The sequence below is a fragment of the Barbus barbus genome, assembly GCF_936440315.1.
Source record: "Barbus barbus genome assembly, chromosome: 39".
Taxonomy (NCBI): Eukaryota; Metazoa; Chordata; class Actinopteri; order Cypriniformes; family Cyprinidae; genus Barbus; species Barbus barbus.
This window is the reverse complement of record NC_136717.1, coordinates 11,555,867-11,582,749: the sequence shown is the minus strand read 5'-3', so window position 1 is coordinate 11,582,749 and position 26,883 is coordinate 11,555,867. Positions and strand designations below refer to the sequence as shown.

At 36.6% G+C, this 26,883-nt stretch overlaps 1 protein-coding gene across 1 annotated transcript; it reads left to right on the top strand.

Annotated features, from left to right (window-relative positions):
* Positions 1–1,036: 1,036 nt before the first annotated feature.
* LOC306858192 (guanine nucleotide-binding protein G(i) subunit alpha-1) lies at positions 1,037–26,353 on the top strand. Its single transcript, XM_079398613.1, has 9 exons — positions 1,037–1,458; positions 14,947–14,989; positions 15,072–15,213; positions 15,588–15,745; positions 20,631–20,759; positions 22,067–22,196; positions 22,687–22,840; positions 24,249–24,456; positions 25,322–26,353. The coding sequence occupies exons 1-8, from the start codon at positions 1,341–1,343 to the stop codon at positions 24,437–24,439; spliced, it is 1,065 nt and encodes a 354-aa protein (XP_079254739.1). The 5' UTR covers positions 1,037–1,340; the 3' UTR covers positions 24,440–24,456; positions 25,322–26,353.
* Positions 26,354–26,883: the final 530 nt, after the last annotated feature.

The window sequence follows — 26,883 nt, the reverse complement described above, 5'->3', positions numbered from 1 at the left end:
AATTTTTCAATTATAATAAACCTGCAGGCTTTATAGGGTTAAGACATGAAGCCTAACTCAATGACATGAGAAAACATATGATGAAGCACAAAATATTGGATCATTTAAAACCATGTAACTGTTTGGCAATAACAATTTAACAAATCTCTTGCTTTAATATTTTAATCTAAACAAGTAACTATTATGGCAGGTTTTAAGTCATTTAAAAGTCATTAAAACAGCTTAACATAAGTTCAGCCAAGATATTTACTTAAGTACATGATTACAATATTATACAACTCATTTTGACATACAGTCAAACCAAAAATTAATTATTCAGACATCACTTTTGATATTGTTTTAATAGTGGGTGCAGGACACTATATAGTTCATTTATGTAGCTAAGTGAGGATAGCAAAATAAAGTAAACTGTGACATATTAGCCTATACCCAAAAATTCTTCATACAGTGGACTGCCAGTAAAACTGATAAAAATGTGGGACCAAATATTATTCAGACACATTGACTTGACCATGTTGCTTAAGTGTTTTTTCTATAATTGCTAATGTGACCTTTTTACACCACAGACTGAACAAAATTAAGCATTGCTTGGCAACTGGTCAACCTAAATTGGTATTATCTAACTGTGTACTTAAATTTAAGCTGACAGCTATTCAACCTAATTTATTGCATACAATATCTTTCTATCAAAGTAATCTGGCATTATCCAGATGAATTTGTTCTGACACAGTTTAACTCGGAGTTCTTGTCATATGTTATTACCATATTCTAAACTATAGCGAATGAACTGTGATAAAGTGAGAAATGTTGAAGGTGCTGAATAAATCTCGGTTTGACAGTGTAGATTAAACCAAAAATGCCAAAAATGAATTTAATAGCTCCCATTCATCCTGTCAGCCTTTTCTGAAACTGACACAGGCCAGGAGAGCAAAGCAGCAGTTCATTGGCACCAAGAGTTGCTCGCCTGCTTCATTCATGTCCTTTACTGCTGATGCTGAGGCCAAGCGCGCGCCCCCGCCTCGACACGTGAACGCGCATGCATGCACGCGAACAGGAAGCAGCGCGTGCCCGTGAACACTGACGCGCTGGGGAGCGGGTCGCGACGCGTTTACGCACCTTTTTTCATCCCTTTGAAGGGATTCACGGAGAAATAACGGAGCAGTCTTGATCAAACAAGGCAAGAGCCAGACCTTATCCTCTGTCTTTTGATTTTCAAGACCCTCTTTTGCGCTCGGTTCTTGGTTTTCTTTTCTAAAGAAGGGCGTGTGGTTTTCCGGAGAGAGCGCTGGTGCATGTTGAGTACTGCGCGTGAGATTTAATCGCTTCGGATCGTCGCGAGGATGGGCTGCACGTTAAGCACCGAGGATAAGGCGGCGGTGGAGAGGAGTAAAATGATCGACAGAAACCTGAGAGATGATGGAGAGAAAGCGGCCAGAGAGGTCAAGCTCCTGCTGCTCGGTAAGAAACAATTCACCATATAGCTATGAGAGGCCTTAAGTGTCCCGTTTCTTTGTTATAACTGCATTACTCAGTCACCAAAACTCTATTACGCCGTCGTTACCATTAAAAAAAGTGACGGAAAGTTTGGTTGTGCTGTAATGGTTACTCTTTTGATGTCCACCCTTTAGGCTACTCAACCCCTTAGCTTTTATAGTCTTATTATGTTTATATTGATTTATAACTGTCGAGATAGTCAACGTTTTACTTTGCTCAGAATTATTATAAATGATTAATATCAGGACATTTGGCTAAATGGCCACAAAGTTACAGAGCTGTCATAGAAAACTGTCGCAATGCACTCAAAACTAACCCATACACACACTATGGGATGCACTGGGAGCTAAAAGGAGCGCTTTAAATGGGCGGAAATGCATTTTTTTGAAGGGTTCTTTGGGAATGAGCTGCTGCGGTGATGATGGGTTCAAATGTAGGAGGGGTCTGACAAAGGCGACCTGTTGCTTCATTCTGCTCTTATTGTGAAATGATGGTAGATTTGATTCATGATGTCTCATGCAACTGAGCATCTGTGTGTTTCCTGAAATGCCATGTGTTTAAATCAGCACACAACGTAAACATATGATAAATTAAATAAACATTTGAGATTAACATGGTTCATGATAGAGGAAGGCAAGTCTTGTGTTTAAATGGGGTTTATTTGTGGGTGACTTCTGGACTGCTGTAGCAAACCCTACCCAGAACTAACCAGTCCCCTTAAATGTAACGGTGTATCCCAACTAATCCTAAACTACCCATAACTATCCAACTCTTGCCAATGAATCAACAATAAGATCTGTGAGAGACTTTTAAGACCATCTTGGGCCAGAATTGTGATCACAAAAATGATATAATCCGCTAACACAAATCCCTTTCCCTTTGAAAATAAAAAAAGACATTTACATGTCTTTATTATATTATTGTCTTTATTAATATTATATTCAAATGTACAGCAATACATATTTATATATTTACAAAATTAAATGATGAATGTACTGTAAAACTGGAGAAGTTTAAATTTGAAAATGCAGCATTTATATGTATGAAAAATGTTCATTAATTAATATTTTATATATTTAAAATAAATAGTAAATAAAGTTCAGTTTTTGAAAATGTAGCTGTCACTGGTTATTTTATTTTTCTGAAATCTGAACTACATACTCGCAAAAACCTTTCTGTTGTGTTAAGTCTTGGTAGCCTGTATCTGTAACTATCCAACCCTAATCCTGATCTATAACTACTAACACCAGCCCTCATTTATTCATGTTTACTGTTATGAGCAATTTATTAGTTTTCTGTTATAAAATATTAGTTTACTGAAAGGCCTTTTTATGAATTAGGGATAAAATAGCAGTATGGTTTATGACAGTCAGGCTAGCATAATAGGAACAATTGAATTAAATTAAACATTTATTTGTTTTCATCTCTTAGTACAATACATATAATCCAGGCAATAGTAGTGTGATGTATTCGAGGGCTACAAGATAATAGTTACGTTATAAGACAATATATACTGACGCCAGACAACATTTGCGTTTCTCACTGTGTTTCTGTTGCATTAATCTGTAATTTTATGTTCAAGCCGTACTGTCTGCAGTCATCCTGACCTCAGTACACACTGCTTCCACTGAGATGTTAGTGAGATGGTATCTCAAATGCTGCCACTCGTCTCCAGGCAACACATAGACGCACACTGACACACAAACTCGATGTGTTCAAATTACCCATAACAGTGGCACTAATGGAGTCTGGTGAAAGGAAGCAACCAACACACACACATACACACACACACACACACACACACACACTCGCTCTCTCTCTCAGAGCATTAAATATGGAGAGCTTCTTTGGTTTGTTGAAATGACCAGCACATGGAGGGTTTGGTGACTTCATGTGTTTGTCTAAAACACACCCGTACCAGGCACTGGGTCGTAGTGAAGCCTGTGAATATCTCGCTAGGGTTTGTTGACACCTGACATGGTTTAGCAGCCAGAACACTCACACGATGAAGCAATCGCTCAACGTGCCGAATGTTTGGCTGTAATGTGCTTTAATATGAGCATTTCAATAAGCGGTTCAACTGTGATAACATCCAATAATATTTTAAATCTAATCCATTAGAAAAAAAAGAGCCGTTTTATATCTTTCATAGCAAGATATGAGATTTTTTGGCCAGTAATCTTGTAGATTTATATGAAAGTAATTCATCATACATTCATAGCACATTTGCACAAGATTTGCAGTGAAGCGAATATTTTTTTTTTTTTGTCAATTCTCATATCTAAATAAGATGGTCAGTGGTGAATATATTGTTGATTACGTAGCTCTTTTGGAATATTTGATTCTGATTGGTCATTGTTTGCATTTTTGGTGAAATATTTAAAATCTCACATAATAATAAATTGCTAAAATATAGTTATTGGTAACACTTTAGAATAGGGACCAATTGTCACTATTAACTAGTTGCTTATTAGCATGCCTATTATTAACATATTGGCTGTTTATTAGTGCTTATAAAGCACATATTCTGCCCAATACCTAAACTTAACAACTACCTTACTAACTATTAATAAGCAGCAAATGAGTTTATTGACGCAAAAGTCGTAGTTAATGATGTTAATAGTGAGAAGTGACATCGTTAAATTATTATTTGGTAACACATTTTCAGTTGGTTATCACAAAATTAGCAAATCAAATGTTTTGCGATATTGATCAGCTGACTGTCTATTATAATCTATATGTAGGTTAAATTATATAATATTGTGATCAGTGATGATCAGTTTATTTAAACAATATTTTTCAAAATGTACTCAAAGTATTTGAAAACAAAAACACATTATCCTATTTAAAAAACAAAGGTTAGTCCATTAACGAGGCTGGATGTTTACAGAAAATTAAAATGACTGTTCAGAAGCCAAGTGAGTACAGATTTTGGCTGAAAATATCAAATTAGCCAAATGCTGACCGATTAATTTTTTGGCTGATATATATCAGTCTATCACTAATCTCCAGTGATTTTTTTTCCAGTTGGTGTTTGGGTTGATTTTCATTAGATGTTGTTTTAGCAGCTTTTGGTAGGAAATGGCTAGTGTTTGTGCACCAAAGAGATCGGGGTGTGGTGTGTTGCAGATCATAACCTGACGCTTGTGTGTGATAACCCAACTGATTGCTGGACAGCTGGTCTCAGTGGAGGTGTGTGTGTGTGGTGTTTGGAGCTACGGGGTTGAAAACAAACTGGCTGGGACTAATGTAGCAGCACTAATGTCTGTAAACCATGTAAACCTCAGACCATCTCTCTCTTGATCACTTACACACACACACACACACACTGCAGCAATGCATTGCTATACCATTTTAAAAACACAAGGAATCAAGAAGAGCCTTTAGGGCGGAATATATCAGTCATGGAAAAGCTTTTTCAACTTGGTAATTTTGCAAAGTTAGTGTATGGTGTTATTATCTGTTATAGAGTAGTTATATGTGTGGGTGAGTGAAAGCATAGATCGGTTTTTGGCACGTCACGGTTTGAGGGATTTTAAGAGGCTTTGATGTGTATACCGTTCAAATTCCAATGATGTCATCCGAGGGAAATTTCAGAGGTCAGTTCAATAAATTAACATCACAAAGCATGTCAACACTACAATATATGAGTGTTTTGCACTTGTGCACTATTGTAATGCTTTTTAAAGTCAGCACAGAATCAACATCGACCCTATGTTTACTTTATTTGTTCCATCAAACACAAAAAGAAATGTTTTAAAAGAACATCAGTGACAGACAGCCTCGGTAACCATTTAATTCCACTGCATTTTTATTTATTTTTTTCCAAAAACTTTAAGTGAATGATGGCTTTTTCTTTCATTTTGTGTTCACTTTTTCTAACTCTGAAAAGAATTTATTTGGCTGATGCCAATTTTGTAGGGCTAAGAATATAAGCATATTAATTTGTTTGAGCATTGTGTACTGTTTGACACATTGAAAACAAAACAAACATGACTTTCAAATATAAAGGTTAAATGACTACTCATTTTATTCTTAGAAATCAGAAATTGTGATTAATCAAATAATACATTTTAAGAATAAAAATGTATTGTTTACAAAGACTTAAAAAAAATTAATACTTGTAATTAAATACTGGCCATGACAATACTTATCTGATCAAAAGTATATTAAAAATAAGTATATTTTCAAACATGCTTCCTTTATTTTGATTGTACATTCATTTGGAAGTTAGCATGTAAATATACACTATTTATAAGTTTTACTGCTAGGTGTGATTGATTGCACCTAACATGATTAATATCAGAAAACTGTGATTAATTAGGCCTACGTCAAAGTTTTAATTGATTTACTTCCCGTTTAGGCATTCTAAGCTACTGTAATGCAGTCTTTGTAAAATCACTTTTAAGTCAATTTTTTCTCTTTGAAAATCCAGTTTAACTCAGAAAGCCATCACATTTTGACTTTTGAATTAACAAGTTTCTAAATGAAAAAGCCAAAGAATTCCTGTGAGCGTCAGCTGTTTGATGAGTCGGTGTGTTTTGTGAGATGTGAATTCAATAGAAGATGTTTTGGGAATACCAAATGAGATTGTTAATCCTCATTAGGTGTTTACGTGCTCAAATTAGTGTGCGCGTCATGATTTTATTGGGCTCCAAAAGAGCAAACTGTTCATCTCGGGTCATATAAGAAACTCTTTGTCTCAGAAATGCTTGTGTATGCGTCTGCATGGCTCCGTCTTTCTCGTTGTCGTTCCCCCATTTAACTATTATTATTATTTGTATTATTTTATCCAAATCAGCTGTTTAGATTGACTTGTAAAGAATGTAAACACAATGGCTCTGTTGTGCTTTCAAAATATCGCTCTCTTTGTTTAAGATGTAAATTTATGATTTAACTAATGGTGTGAGTTTGGGGCGGAGCTATGCTGGTCAGAATTTTGTTAAATTTTAAATTTGTTAAAGGTCCAATTCTCATTATTAACAAATCATTAACTATGACTTTTGCCTCAAACTTTGCTGGTTATTAATAGTTAGTAAGGTAGTGGTTAAGTTTAGGTATTAGGGGTGTAGATTATGGTCATGCAGAATATGTGCTTTATAAGTACTAATAAACAGCTAATATGTTAATTATAGGCATGCTAATAAGCAACTAGTTAATAGTGAGAATTGTTACCTATTCTAAAGTGTTACCATAATTTTACTTAGCTGACTTAGTTTCAAAATTTACAGGCACAATCTGCAACCAAGAAAATCATCACAGACAATTTGCACTACATATATACAATAAGAAAAAAAAAAAAAAAGATATAGCACTGACCCAATAGGGCAAGTGACAGTTCCATCAACTTACCCAAAATGTAAAAAAAGTCTTGTTCATTTGAGCAAATCTGTTTCACTACACAGGTCATCTTTACAAAATGTCCAGTGTAAATTCTGGCTTGAAATGCTAACAGATCTCACCTGCAAAAACAAGATGTGAAAATGTATCTGCATGTTCAAGAAGGGCTGTAATCTAATAAGACCGAGCAGTGCGACAAAGCATTGCATTAGAGTTGTCACATGGTGTCAGTGTGTTGAGACACGTTGGAGTTGTGTTACACAATTAGGCAGTGATGCAAGTCTGTTATTGATTGCTATACTGCTGACAAGATGGCGCCGCTGATGGCAGCTATTGTGCGTTGCTCTCCAGTGTTTGTACTGTTTTTCCTGTTTTTTGTTTTGCAAATATGATCAGTTTTACCATGGATGACCTGCTGAACATTCGGCAGAACACACCACAAAACTGGACATTGCTGGACATTGTAGTTGGCGGAGCTGAGCTGTAGCGCTGGTCAAACGCTACAGGAGGCGCAGACGGGAGAAGCGATTCGGCGCGCTTGTGAAGCTTCGTCAGCGCAGATTTCGAACGGCATTGCCTAGCATCCATCTGGAAATGCAAATCTCCGCTCTCTACCCAACAAAACGGACGAACTCCTTCTGCTCTCCCAGACAAATAAGGATTTTTCTAACTCTGCTCTGTGCTTCACGGAAACCTGGCTAAATGGCGACAGCGTGCTACATCTGCCTAATTACCAGCTGATCAGAGCAGATCGCGATGCAGAATCAACGGGGAAATCGCGCGGCGGTGGGACGTGCTTTTACATCAATGAGAAGTGGTGTACAGATGTAACTGTGTTAAAGAAGATGTGCTGTTCAGATCTAGAAACGCTCTTCATAAACTGCAAGCCGTTCTCGCTACTCGCCGCGGGAGTTCTGCTTGTTCATTCTTGTGAGTGTCTACATTCCTCCGCAAGCGCACGTGAGCACAGCTTTACAGAAACTTGCTGATATGATCACAGAGAGTGAGCAACAACACCCGGACTCGGTTTTAATCATTCTCGGGGACTTTAATAAAGCAAATCTCTCCCGCGAACTGCCAAAATACAGACAGTATGTTACATGTCCCACCAGAGATAGTAATATATTGGATCACTGTTACACAACAATAAAGGACACATATCACTCGGTTCCACGAGCAGCTTTAGGACTCTCTAATCACTGTTTGGTTCATCTTATTCCATCCTACAGGCAGAAACTTAAGTCTGCGAAGCCTGTATTAAGATCTGTTAAAAGATGGACTAATGAAACAGAGCGGGATTTACAAGCCTGTTTCTCTCTCACTGATTGCACTGTTTTTGAAGCTGCTGCCATCGATCTGGACGAGCTCACAGAGACTGTAACATCTTATATCAGTTTCTGTGAGGATATGTGCATTCCTAACAGGACTCATCTAATCTACAACAATGACAAACCATGGTTCACTGCAAAACTCAGACAGCTCCGTCAGGCCAAAGAAGATGCTTACAGAAAAGGGGATAAAGTCTTGTATAAACAGGCCAAATACACACTGGAAAAGGAGATCAGAGTGGCAAAGATTAATTATTCTGACAAGCTAAGGAAAAAATTATCTTCCAGTGATTCTGCTTCAGTGTGGATCCTGCTTCACCCCCCAGCACTCTGGAGAATCAACACCTGGCAGACGACTTGAACGAGTTCTATTGTCGTTTTGAAAGATCACCCCACACCCGCCCTGAACACCTCTCCACACAACCATTAACACCTCCAGCAACCCCTCTCTCCCCCACACCTACGATTCAAATCAGCGAAGAAGATGTGTGCCAGGCCTTCAGGAAAAACAAAAGAAGGAAAGCACCTGGTCCAGACGGTGTGTCACCAGCCTGTCTAAAATCCTGTGCTGACCAGCTGGCCACCATCTTCACACAGATCTTCAACAGATCACTGGAGCTGTGTGAAGTCCCCTCATGCTTCAAACGCTCCACCATCATCCCCGTCCCAAAGAAACCCAAAATTACTGGACTTAATGACTACAGACCTGTGGCCCTAACGTCTGTAGCCATGAAATCATTTGAAAGACTGGTTTTGGCTTATCTGAAGGACATCACTGGGCCCTTACTGGACCCCCTGCAGTTTGCCTACAGAGCAAACAGGTCTGTGGATGATGCAGTCAACATGAGACTGCACTTCACCCTGCAGCATCTGGACAGACCAGGGAATTATGTGAGGATCCTGTTTGTGGACTTCAGCTCCGCTTTTAACACCATCATCACGGAAACCCTTCAAAATAAACTAATCCAGCTCTCCGTCCCCATCTCCGTCTGCAAGTGGATCAACAGTTTCCTGACAGAAAGACAGCAGTTAGTAAAGCTTGGTAAATTCACATCCAGCACTCGTACCATCAGTACTGGAGCTCCTCAGGGCTGCGTACTCTCCCCACTGCTCTTCTCCCTCTACACCAACGACAGCACCTCTAAAGACCCCTCTGTCAAGCTCCTGAAGTTTGCAGACGACAGCACACTGATCGGCCTCATCCAGGACGGTGACGAGTCTGCTTACAGACAGGAGGTTAAGGAGCTGGCTGTCTGGTGCAGTCTTAACAGCCTGGAGCTTAACACGCTCAAAACTGTGGAGATGATAGTGGACTTCAGGAGAAAACCCCCTGCTCTCCCCCCACTCACCATCATGAACAGCACTGTGACTGCAGTGGAGTCATTCAGATTCCTAGGCACCACCATCTCCCAGGACCTGAAGTGGGATATTCACATTGACTCCATTGTCAGAAAGGCCCAGCAGAGGTTGTACTTTCTTCGCCCCACTCTCCAAGAACTGTACTTATCCAGAGTGAGCAAAAGGGCTGGTAAAATCACTCTGGACCCCTCACATCCAGCACACTCCCTCTTTGAACTGTTACCGTCTGGTCGACGCTACAGAGCTCTGAGCACCAGAACGAACAGACACAGGAACAGTTTCTTCCCTCAGTCAATACATCTCATGAACACTCAATAAATAAATGTGGAACACACAACTATAACCAAAGCTATTACCAGCACTCTTCAAAATATATTTTTTTGTGTTCAACATAAGACATTTATACAGGCTTGGAAAACATGAAGGTGATTAAATGTTGCTACAATTTTTATTTATGAAAAGTTTGTGGATGGAACATGGCGATTGTGAAGCGTGACAATTATTAAGACTATGCTATTCGTAAAACGTTTGATTAGTAGAATAATCAAAGGAAAAATACTCATGATTTATCTCAACATTGAGTGGCTTACATAATACATAGGTCCTGAAAAGAACAGATGTACTTTAATGATGCCTGAGGTGAAATGCAGTGTATGCATCATAATAAAGAAAGAGGAGGAAAGATAATGTTTTTCTTCATAGAAAAGAAAGCAAACAAGCATAAGTTTTGTTGTTCTAAATAAAACCACAAAATCCAGTCTTAATCATTACCTGCACATATTTTATTTGAAATAATTTACATACACAGAACAAAAGAGATAAAGTGAGTTAAAGTGACTTAATGCAAATGTTCTACAGTATATGGCACATAAAATGTTGTCAAAGCAAATTTGTCCAGTTTTAAAAATATATAGTTGGTGATTTGCAAATGTTAATAATAGGCATAAGCATGTCTATTAATAACATATTGGCTGTTTGTTAGTACTTATAAAGCACAGATTCTGCATCCCTAATCCTACCCAACCCCTAAACTGAACAACTACCTTACTAACTAATAACAAGCAGCAAATTAGGAGTTTACTGAGGCAAAAGTTGTAGTTAATGGTTTGTTAATAGTGAGAGTTGGACCTTAAAATAAAGTTTATTATAAATAAAATCTCGTTCCTGCAGGTTTGCACTACACAACATCAGAAAGATCAGGCCCTTTCTGACAGAGCATGCTGCGCAACTTCTTGTCCAGGCCCTGGTTGTTTCTAGACTAGACTACTGCAATGCTCTTCTGGCTGGTCTGCCATCAAACGCAATCAAACCTCTACAAATGATTCAGAATGCAGCGGCACGACTGATCTTCAACGAGCCCAAAAGAGTGCATGTTACACCTCTCTTCATCTCTTTGCACTGGCTACCAGTGGCAGCTCGCATCCAGTTCAAGTCACTGATGCTTGCGTACAGATCTACCACAGGCTCTGCACCCTCCTACTTCCACTCACTATTACGAACCTACATCCCCTCCAGAAGTTTGAGATCTGCTAGTGAGCGACGCCTTGTGGTACCATCACAGAGAGGCTCAAAATCACTCTCCAGAACATTCTCGTTCACCATTCGTGGCTGGTGGAATAATCTTCCCACTCCTATCCGGAACGCCGGATCTCTGGCAACCTTCAAGCAACAACTGAAAACTCATCTCTTTCGGCAGTACTTGACTTCATCCTAAACTCAAAAAAACAAAAAAAAAAACAACTTTCTATCTTTCTCTCCACCTACTAGTTTGTACTTATTTGAACAATGACTGAGACTTGGTGTTACGAGCACTTCCTCTGTCTGACTGCCTCTTCAAGATGAATCGCTTTTTGTATTCCCCAATTGTAAGTCGCTTTGGATAAAAGCGTCTGCCAAATGACTAAATGTAAATGTAAAATCAATGGTATTTGAATTCTTTTTACAACACAAGTAGTTTCCAAGGCAATGTAAATGTATTAATTTTTATTTATTAAGATATATGCATTCTTGAATGGGATGTAACCGACCAAAAATGGATTGTGTACACCTTTTAATGCAAAATAATTTCTTATTTTGTTTCTTTAATCCTAAAGAAGGAAACAGTTCATCCAAGGCAATTCAAGCATTTGTTGACATTTGTTTGTCACGCCTCAGCAGGTCTGTGCACAGCGTCCCAACAACTTTTACCTAATTTGTAAGTTCACAAGGTGTTCAAGTCTGTCATGGTGGGTGTTCGCGTATGAGGAACCGCTTGGTTCGTTCAGTCACCAAAGGAAGCAATGAATTATCAGCCAGGCAGATTAATCGGTTGACATTTTCTCATTTTGGTGCTGTAGTCATTTTTAAGTACCATTCAGATAAATGACAAACCAAGTGAAGCTTTTCTGATGCTTCCTCCCATTTGGAATCTTAATGTTGTCATAACGCACAGCTAAAATTTTCTACTATATGTAAATTACAAATTTATGAAGTTTACAACTTAAATGTAAACCTTTTTTATAGTTGCATACTAGATGGTTTTATGTCAACAAATCATCACAGTTCTCACAATTTAAACTGCATATTTATATATTCTGCATACTAGACCCTTGACCGTACAACAACAGAAGAGGTTTATCTGCCACAGTGAAATGACACACATTTTATGCGTGCAATCAGCAGGAAGCCAAGAGCAAGTTACTATGACAAACAGGGATTATCATGCATTACTGGAAACGCATGCATATGAGCAATACACTGCAGAGCTGCTTTTCGCTGGCACGGGCCCATCAGGTATCCGAGCCCTTTTTGGCAGCATGTCCTCAGAAACAGGGCCGGTTGTTATGGCAGTGTGACGAGAGTTCGGACTGGAGCATGCGCGTGTGCAGATGCATGCGTTTGTGTGCACGATCACATGTGTCAAATGGACAAAAGCTAGATGAGTGTAATTGTGCCAGGGCTCACAGCTCCTCCACAGTTCATTTTCATGAATAGAAACTGGCTCGCACCTTGTTCCTCTAGTGGCACGTTTCTCTATGTATGTCCGTTGCTTTATTAAGATCTCTCCCAGGTTGCTTTAGCCCTGGAGGGCTGTTTCCAGCACTGCTCATAACACAGTTTCTTTTTATAAAAACATACACCTCTATTTTCCGATTCAGTGGTTTAATGTTCCGCCACAGCCTGTCGGAATTCTTCTGTTAGAGGTGTAATAATGTTTCAGCTTTTAAAAACAGTTGGACAGAAATTAAATGTCTGTTTTGTTTTCCATGGCAGGAGCTGATCTTACACACAGATAACAGGGAACAAAACAGACAAGGGTGTGTTTAACCCTCATTTTTTTATCTATTCATTTATTCAAAGATACATTCAAATTGTATTCATACATTCAATGAATTGAACTGTTATTGAATTGTTACAGTATACTAAAAATACAACTATTTAAAAAATGCATTTTCAGTAATTGAAATAAAACTGAACTAAAATAAAATGTTTTCTTGACTGAACTGACATAATTTTAAGGTAATGTATTAAAACTTAAATTGAAATGAAAATTAATTAAAGCTATATAGAATTATTTACAAATTATATAAATGTATAAATTAAAATATTAAATATGAGACAGTTAAAAGGACAAGTAGATAAAATTTAAGTGAAAACTGAAAACATGAAACAAAAGTTAAATGTAAATACTACAGCATAAATATTTTGCTGTAGTGTCCAAAACATCAGATATCATACTGAAGAAAAGTGTCTGATTAAAAAAAATATAATTCTTAAAAAGAAAATGTTACTGAGTAGTTCAGCATACACTCCCCCCCCCCCCCCCCCCCCCCCCAATATTTTAAACCCTGTATTCAGCAATATGTAAATTAATTTAATATACCTTTGTTTATTGTGTTGTACTAGAACAATTACTGTCCACAACTATTATTTGATTCTATTGTGCTGAAATGGCCGAGCCGTTTTTCCACACTCTTGAGCCCTTAGAAGTTGATCGGTCACCATCCACTTACTTATGGTTTCCATTGTAACCCATAATAAGCTTATCAGATGCTGGTCTTTGATCAGGCCCTAAGCCTTTGGCAAAGAGCTGTACACACTTAAACACACATGACTCTAAGCGCATATATCCGTGTATATTAATGGAATGTTCAGAATGTCCAATACAAGTAAGGCTCTTTTGAAAGCACCTTTACCATTTAAACTTGGTAACATTTGCATAATACAAGCAAGAATATCAGAAAGGAATGTGGTGTGGTGAATTTCATCTGCTTAAAAGCATAGACCAACCATTAAATGTACATTTTGACAACTGAAATTTTTCACATTTTTGTACCGAAAAACACATTTCCCATTAGCCATTGGTTGAACAAACAGATTGCCCCGTGCCAAAATGCAATTGAATATATTTACAGAATAAAGGTTCTTTATTGGCATCTATGGTTGCATGAAGAACCTTTAACTTCACACTAAATGTTCTTCACACACACACACACACACACACACACACACACACAATGGTTCTTTTAAGAACTGTTCACACAAAATGGTTATTCTTTTGTGACAACAATGCAAAAACACACTTTTGGAACCTTTATTTTTTAAGAGCTAAAGAACACAAAATCTGTTTGACAAGTGCATTTAAGTCTGTAGGGCTTTTCTGTTCAGATCAAGACAGCACACACATAGCAGTGGAGCTTTCTGTGTCAGTGCTAGGGAACGATATCCCAATAGATGAGCTGCCTGGTTGGTTAAATTGGATTCTATAAGTGGAGCCATTATTGAACCAATCAATGCCGCAGTAAGAGCTAACAGAGTTTACCAGCAGTGCACATTTATAAACATACAAGGGACTGGACCAGTAGGTGTGGTCTAATGATTTTATCGACTCAGCATTTTAATTATTCACCCTTATGTCAAGCCGTATGGCCTTCTTTCTTCACAAATGGAGATGTTTAGCACAATGTTTACACTGCTCTTTTCCATACAATGAAAGTGAATGGGGAATGACTCCATAAACATTCTTTGAAACTACTTCACGGAAGATAGAGAGCCACACACGCCTGGAATGACATGAAGGAGTAAATGTGGGAGAATTTAAATTTTTGGATGAAGTTAATGAAATATTCATAGGCAATAATGAAATAATGAAAGCGTTAGAATGACTATGTACAACAATGTTCAGAGTCTTAGATCTTGTATTTTCAGGATCTTGTCTACATGGCTCTACAGAGTTTTAAAAATGTACACAGGGGCTTCTCAGAAACAAAGCACCAAGCTGAAAATTTCAAAGGGTTTTGATTCTCTTTTTTTATCTCTATTTTCATTTTCTGTCTTGTGGGGCTCATACATTAACTCAGACTTTGTTGTTTATGTCTAGACACTTGCGCTACTTGTATTATTTGTAGACAGATAAGCTAACTCTTGCGCAACTGCTCTTTGACAGGTGCTGGGGAGTCTGGGAAGAGTACAATAGTCAAACAAATGAAGTAAGTGATTCTACAGTACTCTAATTACGCTTTAGTTTTATGCTGAATATCATTTATTGGTTACTCTTATCTCTTTATGTAGAATCATCCATGAGGCAGGCTACTCGGAGGAGGAGTGCAAACAGTACAAAGCTGTTGTCTACAGCAACACTATTCAGTCTATCATCGCCATCATTCGTGCCATGGGGCGGCTCAAGATCGATTTCGGAGATGCAGCACGAGCGGTGAGTCACAGGATTGGTGGCCTGGTGCACTTCATGTCGCCTACAGCCCACTTATGTAGATTCACAGACACTATAAGAATGTGAATGAATGGGAGAAACTCTCATCACGTCTCATTGTGCGCATGGTGGAATTTATTCGGTAAAAGTGTTTCCATCGCAGTTTATGCACATTTTTTTTGTCGGGTAAAAAGTTTATCCTACTCAATTGTGCGCATAAGTTTTTTTATGTGCATTTTTAGAATTTATGCGCATCTTGGCGTTTCCATGCAGCGTTTATTTTTGTGATATTCCAAAAATAGGTAGATGGAAACATAGCTAATGATAATTGAATGCATGAAAGAATTGAAATCTGCTGTTCTCTTTTTGTGTCTCAGGATGACGCGAGGCAGTTGTTTGTGTTGGCGGGCAGTGCTGAGGAGGGTTTCATGACAGCCGAGCTGGCTGGAGTGATAAAGCGTTTGTGGAAGGACGGAGGAGTGCAGGCGTGTTTCAGTCGATCCAGAGAGTACCAGCTCAATGATTCTGCAGCATAGTGGGTATCTTTGTCTTCCTCTACCCATTTAAGCCTCCACTCTGCTTTCCTGTCTCTCACATATGTCCTCTGCTTCACCTTACACCACATCCTAACCAAGTGTGAAGAGATAAAGTACTAAGTGATGAATCACCCCACAGTAACAACCAAGATCTCTTTAATATTTCAATTGGAGAGGAAACGGAAACTTCAGCATCTACGATAATGACCCTAGTAATCTGTGTCTCTTCTAGAGTTTCAGAATGTTTCACACACAACACACCAAAGCAATCAGAAGTTGGATATCTCAATACGATCTCAACTTTTCTAAACACATTCTTTCAAAACCAAATTATGAGCTATACTATCCAAATATATAATTATATTGCAATATATTACATACAATATGTCGACGGTTCTCACTTCTATCGGATTTTGTGTCTTCTAACAGATTTAAGGTGGATATTCTGACACAAAGTTGGCACTTAAATGAAACATAATTAAAAAACCTTCTAGTTGGAGATTTGCTCTGTGATTTTCCAAGGTGACTTAAAAGACAGACATCATATTTTGTCTGTTGTTTGGTTTCCATAGAATGCAACAATCAGGTTCTAGAAGTAAAAATCCCATTCGTTTTCTCCACAGGGGAATTTATTATTTTATGTTAACTTATAAACCACAGTGAGACCTGTTGTGATTTCTAAGGTAGTCAGTCGATGGTATATGCTTCTGTTGAAGCTGTCAGTCTGCATTATGTAAACTTTGTTTTTGTATAATCATGTTTAATAGTAGAATTCCTGGTGAAATATTGTACTAAATCTCAGAATCACAACAAACAATACTTTTTTATTTATTTATATATATATATATATATATATATATATATATATATACATACATACATTTTTTTTTTTTACATTTTTAAAGTAATTAAATTGAGATGTACTCATTGATACAGTCATTCAATTTACTTTTTGAAAATAAAAATTCTTCAAAACAATATGAAACCAAAATGAATATGTAGGGCACGTTTCTAAGAATTTGGAACATACACTATTTTTAAGATAATGCTTATTTTGTAAAAGTATATAAGTGTACACTTTATAGTGTTATATAAAGCTGTATAAAGTGTTTATATAAAATCAGTTATGGTTTTATATTTTGTTTTAATTCAGTTACATCTTTAACAATGGGACTGTAGCTCTTTCCTTCACAGAAGTTGTTAAGTACACAGTCTTGTGCCTTTTGTCTGATTTTTTGTAATATTATGATTCACCTCATAGCTGGTTAGTTTGGTTCATAGCCTATAATTCTTTAACAAATACTTTTGTAAAATCCCAATGGAAAAAATACCCATAGCTACCTATTATACATCAAATATGTAACATATCATGACTTGAAGTCCTCATTAGCTGTGTTTTCTATCACGTCACACATTGTTTTGCTCTCTGCGAAGCTGTTTCACATTTCACCTAGTTGGAACGGAGATGAATCACCTCATAACTTTTTGTTTTTGTCCTCTACAGCAATTCTTTATTTATCTTTCTTTATCTGTCTACCTCACATACCATCCTCCCTTCCTATCTCTCTCAACCCGTTCACATTTTTGGGTGCTCAACCGTACATTCCCCCTTCTGTTGTCTAGTCCCCCCCCCCATCTGTTTTTCTCATTCACTGAACATCAGCCACTGCCAAAACAGCAAGTTCAAACAGCTTTATCCGGTACACTGTAATATCCTGTCTTACCGTATCCAGACTCTCACTGTTTGAGCCTTGAATGAGCTTGTCAATATTTGCCCCGCTGTAGCTGCCTGCTTACTAGAACATGCCGTTACCCTCGACTCGGAAAACCCGCCTGTCCGAAACTAGCCACGTTTACGATGTTGATTTCATGTGAGAAAATTACACAGAAGAAAGTGTGTCACATGCTACAGTTGAAGCGTGCAAATATGTGTGGGTGCATGTTAAAGTTTCATGTTGCATCAAACCGTTGCTAAAGATAAAGGAGTTAAAGGTAGCAATTACAGATATCAATTATGTAGTGTACTCAAACATTCCTGTTTCTCTTGATCAAATAGTTATTCCACTGCTTTTCTCATACAACTGTGTGTGTGTGTTTGAGTAACCATCTATTAGACACAGTTGACTGGCTAAGCATGAATGTCCCCCCTCCCCACTGCCCTGCTGACCTGCACTCACATCACACTTTAACAGGCCTGAGCACGCTTACGTCATTACGATGCAAGTGCAAAAAAACAGGAAGAAAAGCATTCTCGCGCAGCACAATGGAGTCTGTCGTAATGGTAACTTTGTAGCTTATTAATTTGAGTGGTTTGGGGTGCTGTGACACATGGTCCTCTCACATGCGTAATATGTTACTCAATCTATCGCTTATGTCGTTCAGAAAGACTTTCAAGATCTGTGGTTAGTGCTCACACTATATATGTTCTGAGTTCAACTCAACCAGTATGGCATGGAGCGATCACAATAGTCAAACAAACACTGAATTGAACTTCATAAGCATCTGATTTGAAAAGCTGCATCCATATTGTTTTGTGGGACAAATACATAATATACATAATATAAGTAGAACCCATTTTTTATTATTTCTTTTTCCGTTCATTCATGTTCTAAACACTTGTCCTACGCAGGGTGGCAGGAAGGCTTTAGCCTATACAGAATCTCAGGCATCTATAGGAAAGTCGTTTTATTAGGAGGTCCTTTGTAATACTTTAAATACAATAACTAGGCTAAATGATCAACAGATTATGTAAAATAGTATGGATTATGAATATATATTATTATGGTCACAATTTATTTTAAGTTATTTTATTTTTCAATATATTTATCCAATTCTCGCTATTAACAAACCAACAACTACAACTTTTGCATAATAAATCAATAATTTACAAATTTGCTGCTTATCAATAGCTAGCAAGGTAGTTGTTAAGTTTAGGATTAGGGATGTAGAATATGATCATGCAGAATATGTGATTTATAAATACTAATAAACAGCCAACATGTTAATTATAAGCATGCTATTAAGCAACTAGTTAATAGTGAGAATTGGTCCCTATACTAAAGTGTTACCATTATTATTAGCAGTAGTATTGGAATATGTTATGTCTAACTTGATTAATCAAAGGCAAAAGCATATCATGAAAGTAATATTTAATAATTAGGTAACACTTTAGTATAGCGACCAATTCTCGCTATGAACTAGTTGCTTATTAGCATGTCTATCATTAACATATTGGCTGTTTATTAGTACTTAAGCACATCCCTAATCCTACCCAATACCTAAACTTAACAACTACCTTACTAACTATTAATAAACAGCAAATTAGGAGTTTATTGAGGCAAAGGTCGTAGTTAATAGCAAGAATTCACCATTAAAATAAAGTGTGAAATTTAAAAAAAGATTTACAGTTTAATTATCAATAAAACTATGGTTTTATCTGTACTTTCCAGTATTGAATGGCACTTTTCAGTATTAAAAATATATCTCTCTGCTGTTCTGTTCTCTTTTTTTTTTTTTTTTTTGGTGGGGGGCGGGGGATTCCGGGATTGCCTTCTCTTTTACAAACACATTTGAATGTGTTTTACAATTCATCTTGAAGTGCCTTATAAGGTTTCCTTTTAGAAAGGTGTTTGCATCAGAAAAATGACCGTGGGTATAAGTGGGTAGCTCGCTAGGGACCCACAGCTTCTATGCAAATTTGTGTGTGTGTGGTAGATGTCTCATTTGTACATTCGTGATGGCGTAATGAGGTTTGGCTTTTGTTTACACCGTTACTAAGCATTACCAAATCGCAAGCTAAACTGTGGCCTCTGTCACACCATTTTAATCAGGACCGTGAACATCACATGAAGTGGGCAGTTGGCAGACATTACGGCACATTGTTTGTTTTTCAGGAAACAGCCCTGCTGACTGTTGTGCAATTGTTTGAGCGGCCTTGTGTGTGTGTGTGTCTGTATATAAAAATCTGTTTTAGCAGGGGATCATCTACCCCTGTTCCCGTCTCGTGATAAACCCTGGTGGTACTTTTGGCCCAATAGATTTATTTAACCCTTGTGCATCAATAAAAAAAAGTTACACTTAGGTCCATAGTGGACAAAAATGTCCATGTAAAAAAAAACTGTCATAAAAATTGGAAGCTTGGGAGTACAGACTTATGTTTGGTATCATTTTAAAGAAGACCCATGCCAGATTATCATTGAAGTACAAAATAGTAAAAAAAAAAGTTATTGAAGTTTACATTTATGAAAATGCTTTATGAAAATATTTTATATAAAATATATATTTTATGTTACATGCTGAACTCTAAACCTGCTAGAAAATCAAAGCCATAAATCTAAACAATTTGTGTTCCAAATTTGAGGTTGATATCTAAAAAAATTAGCTTTCAGTAAGATTTTGTTTGGGCGAACTACCAAATTCTCCCCATTAGATGCCAGCAAAACGCTGCTGATGCATACAGTGGTTGGATTTGTGATTTACTATTTGGGAAAAATAGTAAAAAATTACATTTTAAAGCCTATTAACAAAAATTGCATCATTTGACAGTTAAATGGCACTGCGATTAAAAATAGCAGTTTTAATGGGTTTCAATGGGGACATTTTTTGTCCGAAAGGTGCTGTGTTTCACTTTTTTTGTACCTATTGTAAAATAGATTTATTAAAGGAATGGAATATTAAGGATGGAATATGAGGATGGAATATTAAAATTCCAATAAAAATACACACCTGAGCCAAAATCTATGGAGTTAGCATTAACAAAGGCAAAATAAAAATAAAAAATAAAAACCTAAAATGGACAAACATGTCCATAAGGGTGCACAGGGGTTAAACCACAAGCTTAATTGTATCTGAACTAACCCCTTCCTTCCTGTTATATCTCCACAGCTACCTGAATGATTTAGACAGAATATCGCAGGCCACCTACATACCCACTCAACAGGATGTGCTGCGGACCCGTGTCAAAACCACAGGCATTGTCGAGACACACTTCACTTTCAAAGACCTCCACTTCAAGTGAGCACTTCAGGTTGCTTTATTCCAAAACTGCCAAAATTATATTCTTGCAACTCTTATTCCAACCCAAAGTCACAAGAAAAAGAAATTATATTTTGAACACTTTTTGTTCTCCCAATTCTCAATAGCTTACAATTTATTTTGTTATTATTAAAGTGTGAAAATATTACTATTAAATATTTACTACACAATATTTTATATACTTACAAATATTTAAATTGAGATTTGCATTTGAAGAACGTAATTGTACAATTATACATTATGGCAGTATTTCTTGTACTGAATTTATGCTGATTGTAATAAATGATTGAAAAAATGCAAAATTGAGAAATGTTTTGTAATTCTCATTGAAAGTATAATACACAAATGAAAATCGTCATTATTTATGTCGTTCCAAACCTGTTTCTTTCTTATGTTGAACATAAGAGGAGATATTTTGAAGAACGCTGATAATCAAACAGTTGATGGTCTCCATTGATTTCCATAGTATTTCTTTCCCTAACATGGAGGTCAATGGGGAACAACAACAGTTTGGTTTGACACAATTCTTCAGAATATTCTTCTTTTGTGTTCAACATTGAAAAGAAACTCATACAGGTTTGGAATGACATGGGGGTGAGTAAATGATGACTTTTTTGGGTGAAAAAAAATACTAATCCTTTAATTGTTCAAAAATCAATTTATAAATTTTTCTTTATATATATGGGATAAATATGACCTCACAATTAACTATGCATAGTATACATAATATGATATGCATTTGCATATCCACAGATTGAACAATTAAGAAGTACTTTATAATATTTTGTTTTGAGTTTTGTTGTCAAATCTTGGTAGACTGTGCAAATACTGTGTGCAAGAGTGATAGAAAAGAGAAGCAGAGAGAGACAAATAGAGAAGTGTCACTCTTGAACTGGTTTGCACTCCGATTCAGACAGGAAGAGGAAGTACATATCGTCAGTTTCTTTGCCCATTTTTAGCTATAGAACGCTCAAAGTTGAAAACTATTGTCCAACTCAATATCCATGTGCTTGCTCTGTATTTGTATGCTTATTAGAGCATCACAGCAGTAGCTTCACAACATGTTATCAGCAAACGCTATTAAAAGCAATTGTGAGTTGAGTCTACACTATTTTTAGGGGGACACACAGAATTGCAGTCTATGTAGCAAGTACCACATCAATCATTTCTGTAGTTTCATTTCAGCAAGTATGCCCCCTTAATAATTTAGCAAGGCAGCTGAGCTCACTAGTTTCAAATTGAGTAGCAGAAACTTGATAATCATTTTAAAATGTCATGTATTTCAGGATGTTTGATGTTGGGGGTCAAAGGTCGGAGAGGAAAAAATGGATCCACTGTTTTGAAGGTGTAACTGCCATCATCTTCTGCGTGGCACTGAGCGATTATGACCTGGTGCTGGCCGAAGATGAAGAGATGGTACGAAAATGCTTCCTGTTATTTAAAAAAAATACATAATTACAGAATTACAGTGTATATAGAAAATGTGAATCTGTATTGGATGAATAGGGGGTAAACTAAGCCTGACGAGAAAACCAATTCCTGCAATTATCATATAATCCACGTCAACGTCACATCGATTCAGTTTGAGTCCTACTTTATTAAGGGTTCGCAAAATGTATTGATTGATTTAATGGTAAATGGCAGAGGGCTAAAGCACATCTCCACCCTTAGTCTATATTCCATAAATCAAGCTTTTGAGCTGTGTTGAAAGGCAACTGGATACAAAGCTCGACATGCAGTCATTAAATGATCGCTGAGTAAACTGTGTATGTTATTGTGTAAAATAATATGCTGTTTAAAGATGCTTCTAAGCCAAGATGCTCTATCGACACCCACTTTCTAGTTCACTTAATCCTTATTTCTTATGTTCCATCAACCAATTTTATGTATTTTTATTTTTCTGTAGAACCGAATGCATGAGAGCATGAAGCTGTTTGACAGCATCTGCAACAACAAGTGGTTCACGGACACATCTATCATCCTGTTCCTCAATAAGAAAGATCTGTTTGAGGAGAAAATAAAGAGGAGCCCACTCACCATCTGCTACCCAGAATATGCAGGTCAGACCCCGATACTGGATGTTACACACACACACACACTATATCTATCTATCTATCTATCTATCTATCTATCTATCTATCTATCTATCTATCTATCTATCTATCTATATATATATATATATATATATATATATATATATATAGTTAGTATAAATAAAGTGCTGTTTTGTTAATTTAGTATCATTGACATACTAATATAATTTTTGTTAATATTTTGAATTAGATTTTTTTGGAATTTTCTATTTAAATTTAAAGTGTTTTTTTATTTTTATTTATTTTTTTGGTCACACTTTATATTAGGTGGCCTTAACTACTATATACTTACATCAAAAAATAAGTGCAATGTACTTACTGTGTTCATATTGTATTTCAAAACACTTTTGCTGCTATTGAGGTGGATACGGGTAAGCTTAGGGACAGGTTTGGTGGTATGGGTACGTTTAAGGGTGGGTTAAGGTGTAAGTGATGGGTCAGAGTAATTATAAATGTAATTACAGAAATTAATTACAGATGTAATTACATATAGGTATTTTTAAATATATAAGTACAATGTAAAAACATGTATGTGCACAATAAGTGCATTGTATCAAATGATTAATTTACATGCAAGTACACAGTAGTTAAGGCCACCTAATATAAAGTGGGACCATTTTTTTTCATTTGTTGTTATTTTAACATGTCTATATTTTAAACTAAATTCTAATTGTAACCCTAGTTAAATTAACTATTTAACTTCAAACTAAATACATTTTTTTAATGGTTTTGGTTAGTTTCATTTAACAATAATAACCCTGGATAAAATATGTTATATAAAATGTGAACAAAGCTCTAAATTATTATTCAACACACACTCACACACATACACACACACACACACACACACACATACACACCATTCTACAGAATTGGCGCAAACTGCTGTCCCACAACCAAAAAACACATTTAAAAAGCATTTAAGTATTCAAATCTTAGATGTTTATTAAGATCCTTCTATTATCTATTGAAACCCACAATAAGATTTGAAATATCAGTAAGCTTAATATATATAAAATAATCATTTATTGGGTACTTTCAATTGGGAGATGGCTGTCCCCAACCCGAACCCCTAAATTCCAACGTATGAAAATTAATGTTAAATTGTTTTTTTTTTCCACTTTTGGATTTTGTTTTTGTATTTTATATATACAAAAAAGTACAATATATATATATATATATATATATATATATATATATATATAGTGTTAAGGGGTCGATACCCAGAGCAAAACTTCCAACTTTAATCATTATGACTGGAAAACTTTATACATTGTTCCTTTATACGTTACATTGTTGTTTCCAGTTATTTTACGTCAAAGGAACAAGTGACATAACTTCCTCATTTTGAAAATATTTCCTGTCCATCTCACAGGGTCAAATACATATGAAGAGGCCGCTGCCTACATTCAGTGTCAGTTTGAAGATCTGAATAAGCGAAAAGATACCAAGGAGATCTACACCCACTTCACCTGCGCCACCGACACAAAGAACGTGCAATTTGTCTTTGACGCAGTGACCGATGTTATCATCAAGAACAACCTGAAGGACTGCGGACTCTTCTAGAAGCTGGCCTGTATCTGGTGAGAATCAGCTTCCTAAATGTCATGTGTGCCATGATGGCATGCTGGTCACACAGTGCATGTTTATATGCTCAATGTTCATATTGCGGATGAATTCACATACTTGCCCTGGAGCCATCATGGAATAAACATTGACAATAACAATAAAAATCATCATATTAGAATTTCTGTAGGATCACGTGACTGTCTGAAGACTGGAGAAATGGCTGCTGAAAATTTCAGCTTTGATAAAATTAAATACATTTTAAAATATATTAAAACAGAAAACAGTTATTTGTAGATATTTACAGTTATTTCACAGTATTACTGTTTTTAGTGTTTTTTTTAATTCTGAAACAAATGCAGCCTTAAAATCTTACCAATGACAACGTTTTGAATGGTAATGTACCTATAATCATAACATTATACTAATTCATTTAACTGAGTCAAAAACAGTGACTAATAGCAGCGTTTAACTAAAGATTGTCCTATAGAAAAAGATAAATGAATATGCCTGCCATGAATAATTATCACTGGTTCATGCCTGAACAAATTCACACGAAGCAGACTACTTAAAGCTTCTTTCTAGGAAAGCATGCTTGGTAATTTCCTGAGTTGGCTTGGCTGTAAAGTTCTGCATGCAATAAAAATGATAAAAGATTTCAAATAATGTGTTTTGTCATCCATCATCCTTGCTTGTTGAAAATATGAATATTTTTGCTTTTGTTTATTGCAAAAATTGGTGTAAAAAATTCCACACTTCACTTTTAAATCATGTTAAACACTGAATTGTAATGGGTGTGAACTAAAAGTTTGCAATAAGTAGTTTACTCTTAATGCCTTGTTTATAAGTCATATTTAAGTAACTTTTTCCCCCCCTTTTTAGGTGAAATTGAAACCAGTTTTGATGTGTATTTTGTTGGAGAAAGATTGCAAGACCAAGAATGGAGAAAATTGGTCTTGGACCAGTGCTGTACATTACGCCACTTTTGTCAGCTTTATTTATGGTTTTTGTCTCTGGAAATTTTAAAACGTAGCATTTAAAAATGAATTGTGTCGAATGTTCGTATAGTCGTTGCCGTCGCAGCCATGCTGTTTATTTTTCACCCTGACACAAGTTTGTTTCTTTTAAAAGAGGGATTTCTTTTTATTTTGCTTTCTTGCATCAGAGGAGTTCCCCTTTACTTGTAAAATGTTACACTTTTTTTTGCCTTTGCGGTTGTTGCTATGGGGAGAGAGGAAGATTGTGCTTCTCAATCCGGTTTGTTGGTTCTCGTGCCTTTGCATGCATTTCTGCAGTCTTTGTCCATTTGCTTGGGTTTGCCTGCTGAATATCTCTCCAACGTCTAAAAATTTCATACTGGATGTTACTAATCTGAGAGCACAAATCCTCATATGCATCAAATGTGAGTGTGTGTGAGAGAGAGTGTGGGTGTATCTGTTTGCGTGTATATATATATAAAATACGGCGATGTAGTGAAAGCTAATGGTTAATACAGTGAGCGGTGGTCCAAACCTTCTGGGTCTCTATGGCAACAAGAGTAGACCAAACAGCCACTTCAGATGGAGATGAGTCCTGTTCAGCTGTCAGGCGAAGAGACGCTCCGCACGCAGGACTTGGAATCTGTCTCTCAAGCACCTGTCATCAAACACTGGCTGCCATTTTAACGGCTTACTGCTCGGAGAATTATGCGTCACCGAGGAACACCATTGTGAGACGAAGGGACTGACAAGGGGTTCGAGATTTCACGAAGAGAAAAAAAAAACAATATGATAATGTCTGCAAACAGACGTTTGAGGCAAGCGATACTGTTGAGTGATTTTGAAGAAAACTGCCACCTCTGTCTGTGTGTTCTCCATATTGGGGGAACATTTGTACACTCATTTCCCTTATTTTGCTAATAAAAGGCATTTACTTCCTGAGTTGTATTTTTGTAGTCCCTGTACTCATCCCTGTCTTCTCACTGGCTTGAGAAAGAAATTCTAAAGTAGCTGCACATGTATAATATGTGGAGAAAGCAATGCCAAATTGTATTGGCCGACACAATATAATGCACATTCTGTACCAAAATGTATTGTCAATAGTAATAGTTTAGTGTATTCTAAAATTTATTATTTTACCTAATGTTTTTTTGTGTTATACAGTATTTTATGCAAATTAGAATGACACACTAAAAGCTTAGCCTCATGCTAATGTCAAACTCCACTGAAATCAACTGCAAATCAAATCTGAGTGGAATCCGCTGCACCTTGTTTACAAGTAGAGGAATGCACACGCATGCGTCGAGTTACTGTCGTGAATGCACGTCAAAGAAAGATAAGAAATTGTTGAATCAAGTCGTTATTTTGGGTTTTCTTTGCACACAATAAGTATTCTCGTAGATTCATAACATTACGGTTGAACCACTGATGTCACATGGACTATTTTAATGATGTCTTTACTACCTT